This window comes from Scylla paramamosain, unplaced genomic scaffold (assembly GCF_035594125.1).
Source record: "Scylla paramamosain isolate STU-SP2022 unplaced genomic scaffold, ASM3559412v1 Contig12, whole genome shotgun sequence".
NCBI lineage: Eukaryota > Metazoa > Arthropoda > Malacostraca > Decapoda > Portunidae > Scylla > Scylla paramamosain.
Genome location: NW_026973677.1, coordinates 1,261,733 through 1,274,880, shown reverse-complemented (window position 1 = coordinate 1,274,880; position 13,148 = coordinate 1,261,733). Strand labels below are relative to the sequence as shown.

Sequence of the window (13,148 nt, the reverse complement as noted above, 5' to 3'; positions counted from 1 at the left end):
CATATCAAATACTGGTCATTTCATAGACAAGGAGCTGCTATAGAGTAGAGAGGAGGGATTCAGGGGATTCTGAACTTTGTTGGGATCTATGTACAGTAGAAACCTCAGTTCACAAACCAAAACAAGTTTTCCCATTTAAATTAATTAAAATACAATTAATCTATTCCAACCTCAGAAACTGCATTATTATTATTATTATTTTTTTTTTCTTTGACAAGAATGAAGTTACAGTAACCACAGAAAGGTGTAAGTTTCTTGGACATCAGGCTATATCATGTCACTGATATGAAGGTCAGGTGCCTTCCCAGCTGTTTGACCTGGGAGCCCTTACCTTACTCCATCTCTAAATCACATGCCTTCATAAATTAATTAAGTCTGCCACTTCCTATTTCAACTTTCAGAATGGTTGGAAAGAGTTGTTTGAGAGGAAAAGACAAAATCTTGCCTTGCACCAGGCATGGGTTGGCTGGAAGGAAATATTTGAGCATAAAAGTCTATGTAAAATGGGGATTGTTGCACTACTCATGACAGCACATGCTTTCCAAATTCCACCTTGTGTCTGTGATCCAGGAATTCTTGACAACCTCACGTCTTATAAACCTGTCTAACAGATGCACTCTTTCTTTGGGTATCCAGACAATGGGACATGAGGTGAAATGTAATTGGACAACAGAGCACATACTGTTATGCAGAAAAATCCCTCCTTTACAGTCTTGCTCCAATATTTCCTTCCAGCCAGTGCATGTTTGGTGCAAGGCGAGATGGTGTCTTTTCTCTCTAATTATTATCATCTTTATAACCATCCTGAAAGTAAAGTAAAAAGAGGCAGGCTAAATAAGAAGGCATGCAATTTACTAGAGGTGGAATGGGGTAAAGGAGATCCAGGTCTAGCTCCTCTCCAACAGCTGGGAAGGCACCTGACTTGGGTGACTTGCCAGTGTGTGATAATCACAATGTTCACGGCAGGCATGCCAAAACACAACAGTGTGTGTGTGCTTGCCAGCTGAGGGGGTCTGCAGGGTGTTTGTGCATTCACACACAGAAACACTGTTCAAGAACCATGGCAAAAATTCTTAAAAAATATTCATGAAGTGATTTGTTCATAAATAGTAATGTTCACGAACCGAGGTTCCACTGTGTGTAGTTTAAGGTGTAGTTGTGTGGTGCACTTCAAAGAAATTAAATTGGAGGAAGAATGTTAGGGCTATGCTTTCAGTGACAGTTAGTGACTGGAAATATTTATATTTAAGAAGGATAATGATGAGCATACTTGAGTGATGCAAGCAGATGAAGAATTGTCACCACCAGTGTCAGGGAAGCAGTAAAAATATTGCCTGTGAATGATGAGAGGAAAAGGTAGAGTGATGTCTGACCAACACCTAATGGAGGGAGGGAATTTTTGCGAGTAGATTTAAGATGAATGAGAGCAGGAAAAGCTGACAGAAGTGCTGAACAAGTAAGGTGAAAGGTGATAGAGTAATAGGAGAAGAGAATCACAGGGAGGTGGAAGGATAGAGTAAAAGAAGTCCAGCCAGCACATCTTGACATGATTGGTGAGTTGCATGTGGCCAACTAGCATGTTAGTTATTTTTACCACTGTATTCACCACAGAGAAGCTGCATGCCAAAAATACCTACTAAATGGCAATACTCAAGTTCTTCCCACTTGCTTTGATTGACAATATGGGTCGGTTTTAATTACTTATCTTGAGAAATATATGCCTTTTTATGAAGTATCACTTACCTCATCCCATCTGCAGCATTTTGTGATGCATGCATATACAAGTGCACAAATTTCTCGTGATGTCAAAGACTTACACAGTGAGTGACTGTATGGTACAAATCAGGACTGCATACAAGAAAATGTGCCACCAAACTGGAGTAAACTGAGTTACAGTACATCACCTGGCTTCTAGGTTTGAGGCTTCTGGAGAGCATGATATGCTCCGCCACTCACACTGACATCCAGAAGAATCATGGGGTTCTGTTCCTTCAGCTGTCTTGCTCCAATAATGATGGGATTTTCCTCTAACTGCCACTATGTGTCAGCCAAAGTCCCACCACTTAACCTTAGGACGACATACTCCACACAGTGTTTGTGGCAGGAAATATCACACTTTCCACAACCCTCAAACTTCTGTTCTAATGTGATCTCTGGGGGAGTGGGGGTGCTTACAGATGGAATGAATCAACAAAGTGTGTGTGTGTGTATACACATGCTTTATCTTGGCTATTTTTCTTTGTTGAGACTGCCTGTGAACTGTGCAAATTTTCTCTGCCTGGAGGAAAGATAAAATAAGCTACACATCAAACAGTGTGAACTGATTTGCATGGGTAATATACAATAGCAGCAAACACCCATATTGATCTGGTGGTGGATTACAACCAGTTTTCTTTTTAAAAACTCTTACAGTTCACTTGCTGCTGCTCCCACTGGCCACTGATTGTGTCTAGGTTAGGCAGTCATGCCTGCTGACTCACCAGTGGAGACGTGATGCAAGTCAGTGACATGATATGAAACACAGGCGTATGAATGAGTTGTGTAAATAACTGGTCTATTTCTTTAAACTATTTTTTTTTCTAAAAGTTAATACTTTGATATCATACATTATGTTTTCATACCAATATTTTCAAAAGATAGGGGAAGGAGGTGGAGAGCATGCAGAGAGCACAACTTGCAGATCAGCTTGGCTTCAGCAACTATACTCCTTTGTGACTGAATATCCATCCCAGTGATGTGAAGTAATTTTCATTACTCTAGGCTGATATCTTAACAAAAGAGGCAGATGAAACAAAGCATCCACACTTGAGCATGCACACACATCAAGCTGATGTCTCAATAAAAAAAGGAAAGCTGAAACAAAGCACCACACATGTGTAACAACAGACATACCTCTGTAAACTGGTTATCCTCCTCAGTATAGTGAGAGGTTGCTTCCTCCTCCAGCTCAGCCAGAAGCTCGAGGTCGAGAGGCACCATGTCCTACCCGTCTTGTGCCATTGTGCTAAAACTGCTGGTGCTTGGGAAGGCCAATGAGGAGTCTGAAACTGAGTGTTTTCATTTAATACAGATAGAGGGGAGTCTGGTGAAAGTTGGTAGTACAGTGGAATGTGAACCAACTGGTATTAAAAAAAAGAATACTGCACTGGTGGCTGACAGAGAAGCAAGACATACAGCTGTTACAAGTTAGGTGTTTTGAATATTATACTGCTTCAGAAGATAAGCAGAAGTAGAATGAAACTGCATGAAAGAAGTATGAAGAGAAAAGGGAGAAATATAGAATGCTTTTAATGAATGCAGAGCTGGTTATACAAGGAAGTCTACTGCCTCCTCACAGGAGGAGGCAGTAGACACCTGCCGAAACGATAATTACTCCCAGTGACGTCTAAAGCACTGTTCAGGGGGTGCTGTGAACTTATTAAACCCAGCTGTGACCTCACAACATTTCCCTTTGTGTCTCACAACACAAGGGGGCAGTCACAGCCTGCCCTCTAAAGACAACTCTCTTCCTCCACACAAATCTACAAGCACCTAATAACACACACACCCTTCACTCAAAATTTTTTAAATCATGGCGACTCCTACACCAGCCTCGGAGTCCCCATCTGGGGAGGGGACCATAAATGTCCCCAGGTCGGACTGTCTTTTTGTCGACGACCCTAAGTGTCTTGACAGCCCCCTCAACTTTTTCTTCATTAACTTCTGCAACATTCGCAGTCTAAGATCTAATTTTCAATCTGTAGAACACCACCTCTCCTCTTCTAAACTTCATCTTTTTTTCCTCACCGAAACTCAGGTGTCTGAGGCAACTGACAGTAGCCCCTTTTCTGTTCCCTCCTACTTTCTCTATCCTCATTTTCGATCCAAAGCTGGATGCTGCGTTTATGTGCGCAATGACTTAACCTGCTCTCGTGCCCACGCTCTTGAATCTTCCGAGTTTTCCACCATCTGGCTACGACTACAGAGTCACTCTCATACTAAATTTATCTGTGCTGTATACCTCTCACCTAACTCCTCTGACTATAAGAAATTCTTTGACTACTTAACTTCCAAAGTGGAGCACATTCTGACCCTCTTCCCTTTTGCAGAGATCTCCATTCTTGGAGACTTCAATGTTCACCACCAGCTTTGGCTTTCCTCTCCCTTCACTGACCATCCTGGTGAACTAGCCTACAACTTTGCTATCCTCCACGACCTAAAGCAATTGGTGCAACACCCTACTCGTATTCCTGACCGTCTTGGAGATACGCCCAACATTCTTGACCTTTTCCTGACCTCTAATCCTTCTGCTTATGCTGTCACCCTTTCTTCTCCGTTGGGCTCCTCCGATCACAATCTCATATCTTTATCTTGTCCTATCACTCCAATCCCTCCTCAGGATCCCCCTAAGCGAAGGTGCCTCTGGTGTTTTGCCTCTGCTAGTTGGGGGGACCTGAGGAGGTATTTTGCTGATTTTCCTTGGAATGACTACTGCTTCCGTGTCAGAGACCCGTCTTTGTGTGCTGAGCGTATAACAGAGGTGATAGTGTCTGGCATGGAGGTGTACATTCCTCACTCTTTTTCTCGTCCTAAACCTTCTAAACCTTGGTTTAACACAGCTTGTTCTCGTGCTATACATGATAGAGAGGTGGCCCACAAAAGGTACTTAAGCCTTCCATCACCAGAATCTCATGCACTTTATATTTCTGCCCGGAACCATGTCAAGTCTGTTCTCTAACTAGCCAAAAACTCCTTCATTAACAGAAAATGTCAAACCTTTCAAGATCTAACTCCCCTCGTGATTTCTGGCATCTAGCCAGAAATCTCCAATAACTTTGCTTCTTCTTCTCTCCCTCTTCTATTTCAACCAGATGGCACCACTGCTATCACATCTATTCCTAAAGCTGAACTCTTTGCTCAAACCTTTGCTAAAAACACTACCTTGGACGATTCTGGGCTTGTTCCTCCCTCTCCTCCACCCTCTGACTACTTCATGCCACCTATTAAAATTCTTCGCAATGATGTTTTCCATGCCCTCGCTGGCCTAAACCCTCAGACGGCTTATGGACCTGATGGGGTCCCTCCTATTGTTCTCCGAAACTGTGCCTCCGTGCTTGCACCTTGCCTAGTCAAACTCTTTCAGCTCTGTCTGTCACCATCTACCTTTCCTTCTTGCTGGAAGTTTGCCTACATTCAACCTGTTCCTAAAAAGGGTGACCGTTCTAATCCCTCAAACTACTGTCCTATTGCTTTAATTTCCGGCCTATCTAAAGTTTTTGAATCTATCCTCAACAGGAAGATTCTTAAACATCTATCACTTCACAACCTTCTATCTGATCGCCAGTATGGGTTCTGTCAAGGCCGCTCTACTGGTGATCTTCTGGCTTTCCTTACTGAGTCTTGGTCATCCTCTTTTAGAGATTTTGGTGAAACTTTTGCTGTTGCCTTGGACATATCAAAAGCTTTTGATAGAGTCTGGCACAAAGCTTTGATTTCCAAACTATCCTCCTATGGTTTCTATCCTTCTCTCTGTAACTTCATCTCAAGTTTCCTTTCTGACCGTTCTATTGCTGCTGTGGTAGACGGTCACTGTTCTTCTCCTAAATCTATTAACAGTGGTGTTCCTCAGGGTTCTGTCCTGTCACCCACTCTCTTCTTATTATTCATTAATGATCTAAACCAAACTTCTTGTCCTATCCACTCCTACGCTGGTGATACCACCCTGCACTTTTCCACGTCTTTTCATAGACGTCCAACCCTTCAGGAGGTAAACATTTCACGCAGGGAAGCCACAGAACGCCTGACTTCTGATCTTTCTAAAATTTCTGATTGGGGCAGAGCAAACTTGGTATTGTTCAATGCCTCAAAAACTCAATTCCTCCATCTATCAACTCGACACATCCTTCCAAGACAACTATCCCCTCTTCTTCAATGACACTCAATTGTCCCCCTCTTCTACACTGAACATCCTCAGTCTGTCCTTTACTTATAATCTGAACTGGAAACTTCACATCTCATCTCTAGCTAAAACAGCTTCTATGAAGTTAGGTGTTCTGAGACGTCTCCGCCAGTTTTTCTCACCCCCCCAGCTGCTAACTCTGTACAAGGGCCTTATCCGTCCATGTATGGAGTATGCTTCACATGTCTGGCGGGGTTCCACTGAAACTGCTCTTCTAGACAGGGTGGAATCAAAAGCTTTTCATCTCATCAACTCCTCTCCTCTAACTGACTGTCTTCAGCCTCTCTCTCATCGCCGCAATGTTGCATATCTAGCTGTCTTCTACCGCTATTTTCATGCTAACTGCTCTTCTGATCTTGCTAACTGCATGCCTCCCCTCCTTCCGCAGCCTCGCTGCACAAGACTTTCTTCTTTCTCTCACCCCTATTCTGTCCACCTCTCTAACGCAAGAGTTAACCAGTATTCTCAATCATTCATCCCTTTCTCTGGTAAACTCTGGAACTCCCTGCCTGCTTCTGTATTTCCATCTTCCTATGACTTGAATTCCTTCAAGAGGGAGGTTTCAAGACACTTATCCATCAATTTTTGACCACTGCTTTGACCCTTTTATGGGACTGGCATTTCAGTGGGCATTTTTTTATTAGATTTTTGTTGCCCTTGGCCAGTGCCCTTCCTACATAAAAAAAAAAAAAAAAAAAAAAAAACAGCACTGTGTGGGGCTGCAGCATGTAATGTGAGAGCAGGTGAGAGAAGGAAATGAACTGTAATAGAGGTGGTGTCTGCAAAACACATGTGGAAATAATACATCTGACCTGGATCAAGTGAGGAATGGGAAGGCAACAATGAAAAGCTGGAAGAGGCAACCAATGCTACAAATTTTACTTCGGCAAATCACTTGTCTGCTAGATGGTGCCGTTCACATGAGATACACTACACTTTGCCACACAGTCAGTTACTACGCAGACACCACACAAGACGGACGTCGGTCCTGCCTCCTGTTCTGTTGTTACGACTTCTGTTATCGAGGAGTGATAGGAATATTAGTTTTCTTGTTTGGATTGTGTATTATGGTTTCCATTACCTGTTATAAGGATGGAATATTGTCTTGAGTTATCCGTTACCTGATTATAGGGCGGAGTATTGCCTATGGATATCCGTTACCTGATAAGGGCGGAGTGTTGCCTACTTGAATCCGTTACCTGATTTAAGGGCGGATTATGGACTATAAATATCTGTTACCTTGTATAAGGGCGGATTATTGGTTATATGATATCCGTTACTTGGTATAAGGCGGATTATTGGCAAATATTTTATGCTATATATATATATATATATATAACAATATTTGGGCACTCGTGAGCCGACATAGGTGCGAGATGGTTCCATCTTGTTACCCATTATTGGGGCAAGAGGAATATTGCCTTATTTACAAGCCTGGGGGCATTTGACTTCCCAGATTATTATAAGGAAGGAGTTTTTGATTTAAAGTTACCCTGTGTGTGAGGTTAAGGCACCCGTGGGGTTATAAAAGGAACTGCTGTTAAAAGGGGTGGCATATTGTTAACATTAGCCGCCATGTCTAGGACGCCTTCTGATGCTTGCCCCAGTCCTGAGAGATTCAGAACTACCAGCTTGCCACGCACCTCAGCTAAGGTAAAGGGACTACACAAGGGGAGTAAACATGAAGAAAGATCCAGATCTAAGAGCCGTTCTACTCGTCATGAGAGGTTAAGTTACTCTCGGTCACCTTCCCCTTCTCCAAAATACGCTGGTGAAGACAGCAATGCGCCTTCTTTGGGCATGATTATGGATGCTTTAATTTAGTTGAGGAAAGACATGGACAAGCTTAAGAAGGAAAATGGGGCTGTGAAGTCAAAAGCAGTTCATAACAATGCTCCCCTGTAGGTGTCAAATAATACTTTGATGCCTGATTCTCAGGAATCACAGGCAGGATTTTCTGGATTTAGAACTCCACTGAGGGAGGACAGTGATGAGGAAGAGGAAATCCAGAGGGATGTTCCTCATGATAGTATATTGTTACAAGGTGCTAAGAATTATGAACCCATGGAAACTGTCTCAAAAGAACTTGACAAGGAAATTGCTGCAATGGTGAACCACCTGTTTATTAATGGCATGAGGCAGGAAGATTACAAAGCCATTGTAGAGGATGAGGTGACATTTAGACCAAATAACTGCCATGCATTAACTCAAATGGATTGCAACCCACAGGTCCTGGACGCACTGCCTGCAGAGGCAAAGAAGGCAGACTTCCGCTTAAGGGAAGTGGGAAAAAAGATATTACCAAGGCAGCTACTATTGTTGTAAAATCGCTTACTGTGCTAGACAAGGTGGCACGTGATGAAGAGCACCAAATTATTGCAAATGAGGTGGCCATGCTCAATGGTGCATTAGCATTATTGGGTAATGCCCACTACAGAAATAACTTGAACAGGCGACATATCATAAAGAGGGACATTAATCCCAAATATTCTCATTTGTGTGCTGACAAGGCTCCCATGATGGGTCTATTGTTTGGGGATGACCTGTCACAAGCCAACAGAAATATTGAGGAGGCAGAAAGGCTGAAAACTAAATTCACTTTTAAGAAGCCTACATCTTGGACTGCAAGCAGTGGCAGATTTGGTGGAGGTAAACAATGTAACTTTTTTGCCAAGGCCTCCTCCTGTGGATTCCCATCCAGATATCAGCCATATGGTTTTCGCAGGATGCCCTCCAGTGGTGAACACAGGCGCTCCTACCCTGCTCAAGCTTGGACAACAAAAAACGTGAGAGGCTGGGGTCAACATATCCCCCGGCATTAACCCAGGTGAAAGAACAATTTGAGGCTGGGCAACTTCACAAGTTTATCAATAAATGGCGTGTGATTACAAGTGACCTGTTCATTTTGGATATGGTGGAACATTGTCATCTGAATATAGATGAAGCTAATATCGGGTATTTATTTAGAGAGGATATACAGTATGTCTTTAGTGAGGAAGATAAACTGATTATGCATTAGGAGGTTAAAAAATTGTTAGAGATAAAGGCCATCATAGAGACACATGGACAGGATCAACAAATACTTTCACCAGTTTTTCTGAGGAAGAATAAGACAGGGGATTATAGGATGGTGTTAAATCTTGAAAACTGAACAGGCATGTAGAATATACTCATTTTAAAATAGAAAATTTTTGAACAAGTATTACAGTTGCTTAGTCAAGGAGATTATATGGCTTCTATAGACCTTAAGAAAGCCTATTATTCAGTAAAAATTGCAGAGGAACAACAAAAATATCTGTGTTTTAGATGGTTGGATAAGATTTACCAGTTCACGTCTACCTAACGGGTTTTCGGATGGTCCTCGTCTATTTACAAAACTTCTGAAGCCAGTTTTCTCTACACTTAGGCATAAAAGCCACAACATCACTAGTTATATTGATGATACGCTTCTGTATAGTAGCTCTTTGCCGAGATGTTTTGATTGCATGAATGACAACATTCAGTTGTTGCAGAGTGTAGGTTTCTGCATAAATGTGGAGAAATCTGTTTTAAGTCCCACTACGCGTATTGAGTATTTAGGTAATGTGATAGATTTGGTGGCCATGACAGTTACCTTGCCGGCGGGTAGGAGGGATGAGATTATACAGCATTACTCTCTTTTAGTCAATAGACAAAGAAAAAATTAGAATTGTGGCAAGAGTGATTGGCCTGCTGGTGGCAGCAATCCCAGCTGTAGAGATGGGGAAGATGCACTATAGGAGGATGGAAAGAGCAAAGATCAAGGCTTTGGAAGAGGCATGTGGAGACTTTAATAGATGGATGAACATTACAGAGGAGATTAGAACAGATTTAAACTGGTGGATTAAGGAATTGGAGAGTCAAAACAGGAAAATATTCAGAAATGCACCAGATACTGAGTTGTTCACAGATGCTTAAAATCTAGGATGGGCAGGTTGCCAAAATAGCATCACTACCAATGGCAGATGGTCCCCTGAAGAGGTGCGTTCGCACATTAATGCGTGAATTATTGGCTATGTTATTCTCATTGAGATCTTTTACACATCTCCTTAGAGGTTTACACATTATGTGATAACACCACAGCGATTAATTACGTGAATGAGATGGGAGGTGTTAAGTCAATAGTTTGTGATGACATTTTTTTATAGGAACATCTGGGAATGGTGTCTTAGTAATGGGGTATGGCTGACAGCTTCCCACATACCAGGCAAATGTAATGTCATGGCCGACGAGGCATCACGTTACTTTAATGACGGACATGAGTGGCAGCTGAATGAGATGATATTTAAGGAATTGTGTTCTATATTTGGGAATCCTTGTATAGACCTATTTGCTTCATGTTTGAACAAACAAATGACTCCATTCTGTGCATGGACACCAGATCCAGAGGCTGCATATATTGATGCAGTTACAATTCCGTGGGCTAAATTTAAATTGGTTTACCTCTTTCCTCCCTTCTCTCTGATCTCTAGATGTCTGCAGAAGTTAAGGGAGGAAAGGACCAGAGGATGGATCATAGTGCCACTTTGGCCATCACAACCGTGGATGGGGATGCTCCTTCGGATGCTAGTAGACGACCCTCGGGTCATACAGAGAAGGAAAAATGTGCTAATGCATCCGTCAACTGCTGAGGAACACCCAATAATGAAACACACAAATTTGATGGCTTGTCAGTTGTCCGGAAACAACTTGGAGAACGTGGCATATCTAAAGAAGGTACGGAAATCATTATGGCCTCTTGGAAACCAGCAACAGGTAGACAATACAACACTCACATCAAGAGGTGGACACTCTTTTGTAGTAGAGGGAACATTAATGCCATTGCACCATCTATAGCAGATATATTAAACTTTCTGTCTCGTAACTTTCAAAGGAATGTGGGTTATGAAAGCATTAACATGGCGAGAGGGACTCTATCTGCAATAGGAATTATGGTGGAAGGCTGCAGAGCGGGCAATCACCCACTTGTCAACAGATTTCTGCGGGGAGTCTTCAACTTACGCCCTTCTACACCCAGGTATGCAACGACCTGGGATGTGAAACTTGTATTACAAAAGATAAGACTCGTGGAACCACTACACAGCCTAACACTGAAAGACTTATCGCTAAAAATGGTGATGCTGATGGCAATGACACAAGCAGCCAGGATCCAAACTTTGCACTTATTGTTGGTGAATATGGCATTTGGAGAAGAATCTGTTTCAGTTTTGTTAGGAGGTAACATCAAGCAATGCAGGCCAAAATTTAATGTTCGTACTATTGTATTTAAAGCTTATCCTTAGGATTACAGATTGTGTGTAGTTAAGGCTATGAAAGAATATATAGAAAGAACTGAGAGGCTAAGGAAAGAATCTGGAAATGCAGATGGGAGACTACTCATAAGTTATATAAAACTCCATAGGGGTGTTTCTAAGGACATGGTGGCAAGGTGGCTTAAGACCATGTTATGTAAGTGTGGGATTGATACCAAGAGGTACACAGCAGGTAGTATTAGACCTGTGTCAGTGTCTAAGGCCAAGGCACTGGATGTGCCTATTGCCACCATCATGGCAAAAGCTGGTTGGACGCAGGAAGCCACATTTGCTAAATATTATAATAAGGATATACAAGGGGAAATAGACCCTTTTTCAAGAAGCAGTGCCAGGCTCAGTATAATGTAAGGTTTGAAATGTTATCAGCAGTAAAAATCATGTTCTATTTTCATAAATGACAATGGGGTTTTTGTAATAGGAACTTTTATTTACACCTTTTTACAAAATGTGAAATTTGACAGAACCCTTTACATACAACACCCACATGACTTTAAAATCTCATGTGAACGGCACCATCTAGCAGACAAGTGATTTGCCGAAGTAAAATTACAGAAGTACATGAGACTTACCGTAGGTTAGTTGAAATGTGCTTCGGATTTTGCGAGGCACATCACGTCTGCTAGATGGTAGAGTTCACATGCCCTCCACTCCCTCCCTTTGTTAATTGATGATTCTTGGTTTACACAACAAAAATTCAAGGACTGGAAGGGTTGGGAGATAATATTTCATGTGGGTAGTTGTATCTTTAAAGACTGACTGTGTGGCAAAGTGTAGTGTATCTCATGTGAACTCTACCATCTAGCAGACGTGATGTGCCTCGCAAAATCCGAAGCACATTTCAACTAACCTACGGTAAGTCTCATGTACTTCTGTAATTATATGTAAAGCTGCACACTGTAAAAGTAGACTGAATCTTGTTGCCTCTAGTGTTTAGCTTCAGCCTGCTTCAATAGGGAGACTGCCTGCCTCTGTGTTTAGGACACTGCACTGTTCAAAAAGACATAAGCACAAAACTGTTATTTGTTAATGATGATTTATCAATATAAATAAAAGATATATACATTTTAATATTTCCAGTCTATTACTTTACTTAATTTTACTTAGAGAGAGAGAGAGAGAGAGAGAGAGAGAGAGAGAGAGAGAGAGAGAGAGAGAGAGAGAGAGAGAGAGAGAGAGAGAGAGAGAGAGAGAGAGAGAGAGAGAGAGAGAGAGAGAGAGTCTTCGAATTATAAAGTTGGCAGCAAAAACAATGACAAAATTTTCAAGTGTCAATCAACATCCGCATGCCATCCAATCACTGTATCACTTAGCCTTGCTCTCAGGTGATTAAAAAATGATCACGAGGAAAACAATAATAATAATTTAGTATTACTCCTTAAGAAAACTGTAGAAACAAACCTATCACTCATGTAAACTCACTAATGTGGTTCTTCCATGGACCACATGCCCCTCCTTTTTTTATTTTTTTTTTGTTTATTTGTTTTCATGATTTATCTAAAGGATAATAGCTAGATATTATTAGTTTCTTTATTCATATATATATATATATATATATATATATATATATATATATATATATATATATATATATATATATATATATATATATATATATATATATATATATATATTTTAAATTAGCTTAGGGCAAAGCTGACCAAAAAGGTGATTACAAATATTTTTAGTGCAAAATTTTAGGTGATGGCAAGATTTAAGGGTGCACCATTAAAAGAAGGAAGGAGGCAGCAGGCACAGCTTCTACATCAGCTATGCATACACCAACTGCAGTTACTTGGACACACTGCAAACTGAATGCAAACTGAACACAACTCCAACAAGATAGAAGCAAACATTCTGACCACTACAACATCATACTTCAA

The 13,148-nt window shown here is 41.4% G+C and overlaps 1 protein-coding gene across 16 annotated transcripts in view; it reads right to left on the bottom strand.

Annotated features, from left to right (window-relative positions):
- The window catches only part of LOC135097122 (GTP-binding protein 10-like), an 87,012-nt gene that overhangs the window by 846 nt on the left and 73,018 nt on the right, over window positions 1-13,148 (bottom strand). For 11 of the 16 annotated variants that reach the window (XR_010265390.1, XR_010265394.1, XR_010265391.1 and 8 more), the window contains one exon: window positions 2,893-3,047. Coding sequence is in view for 5 of the 16 variants with exons in the window: in XM_063998879.1 (XP_063854949.1) it covers window positions 2,893-2,979 (87 nt within the window). In the remaining 11 variants the exon portion in view is untranslated. Of the gene's footprint in view, window positions 2,279-2,892; window positions 3,048-12,115; window positions 12,256-13,148 lie in introns of all 16 variants that reach the window. The other 5 variants (XR_010265392.1, XR_010265393.1, XM_063998885.1 and 2 more) reach the window with 5 other exon arrangements.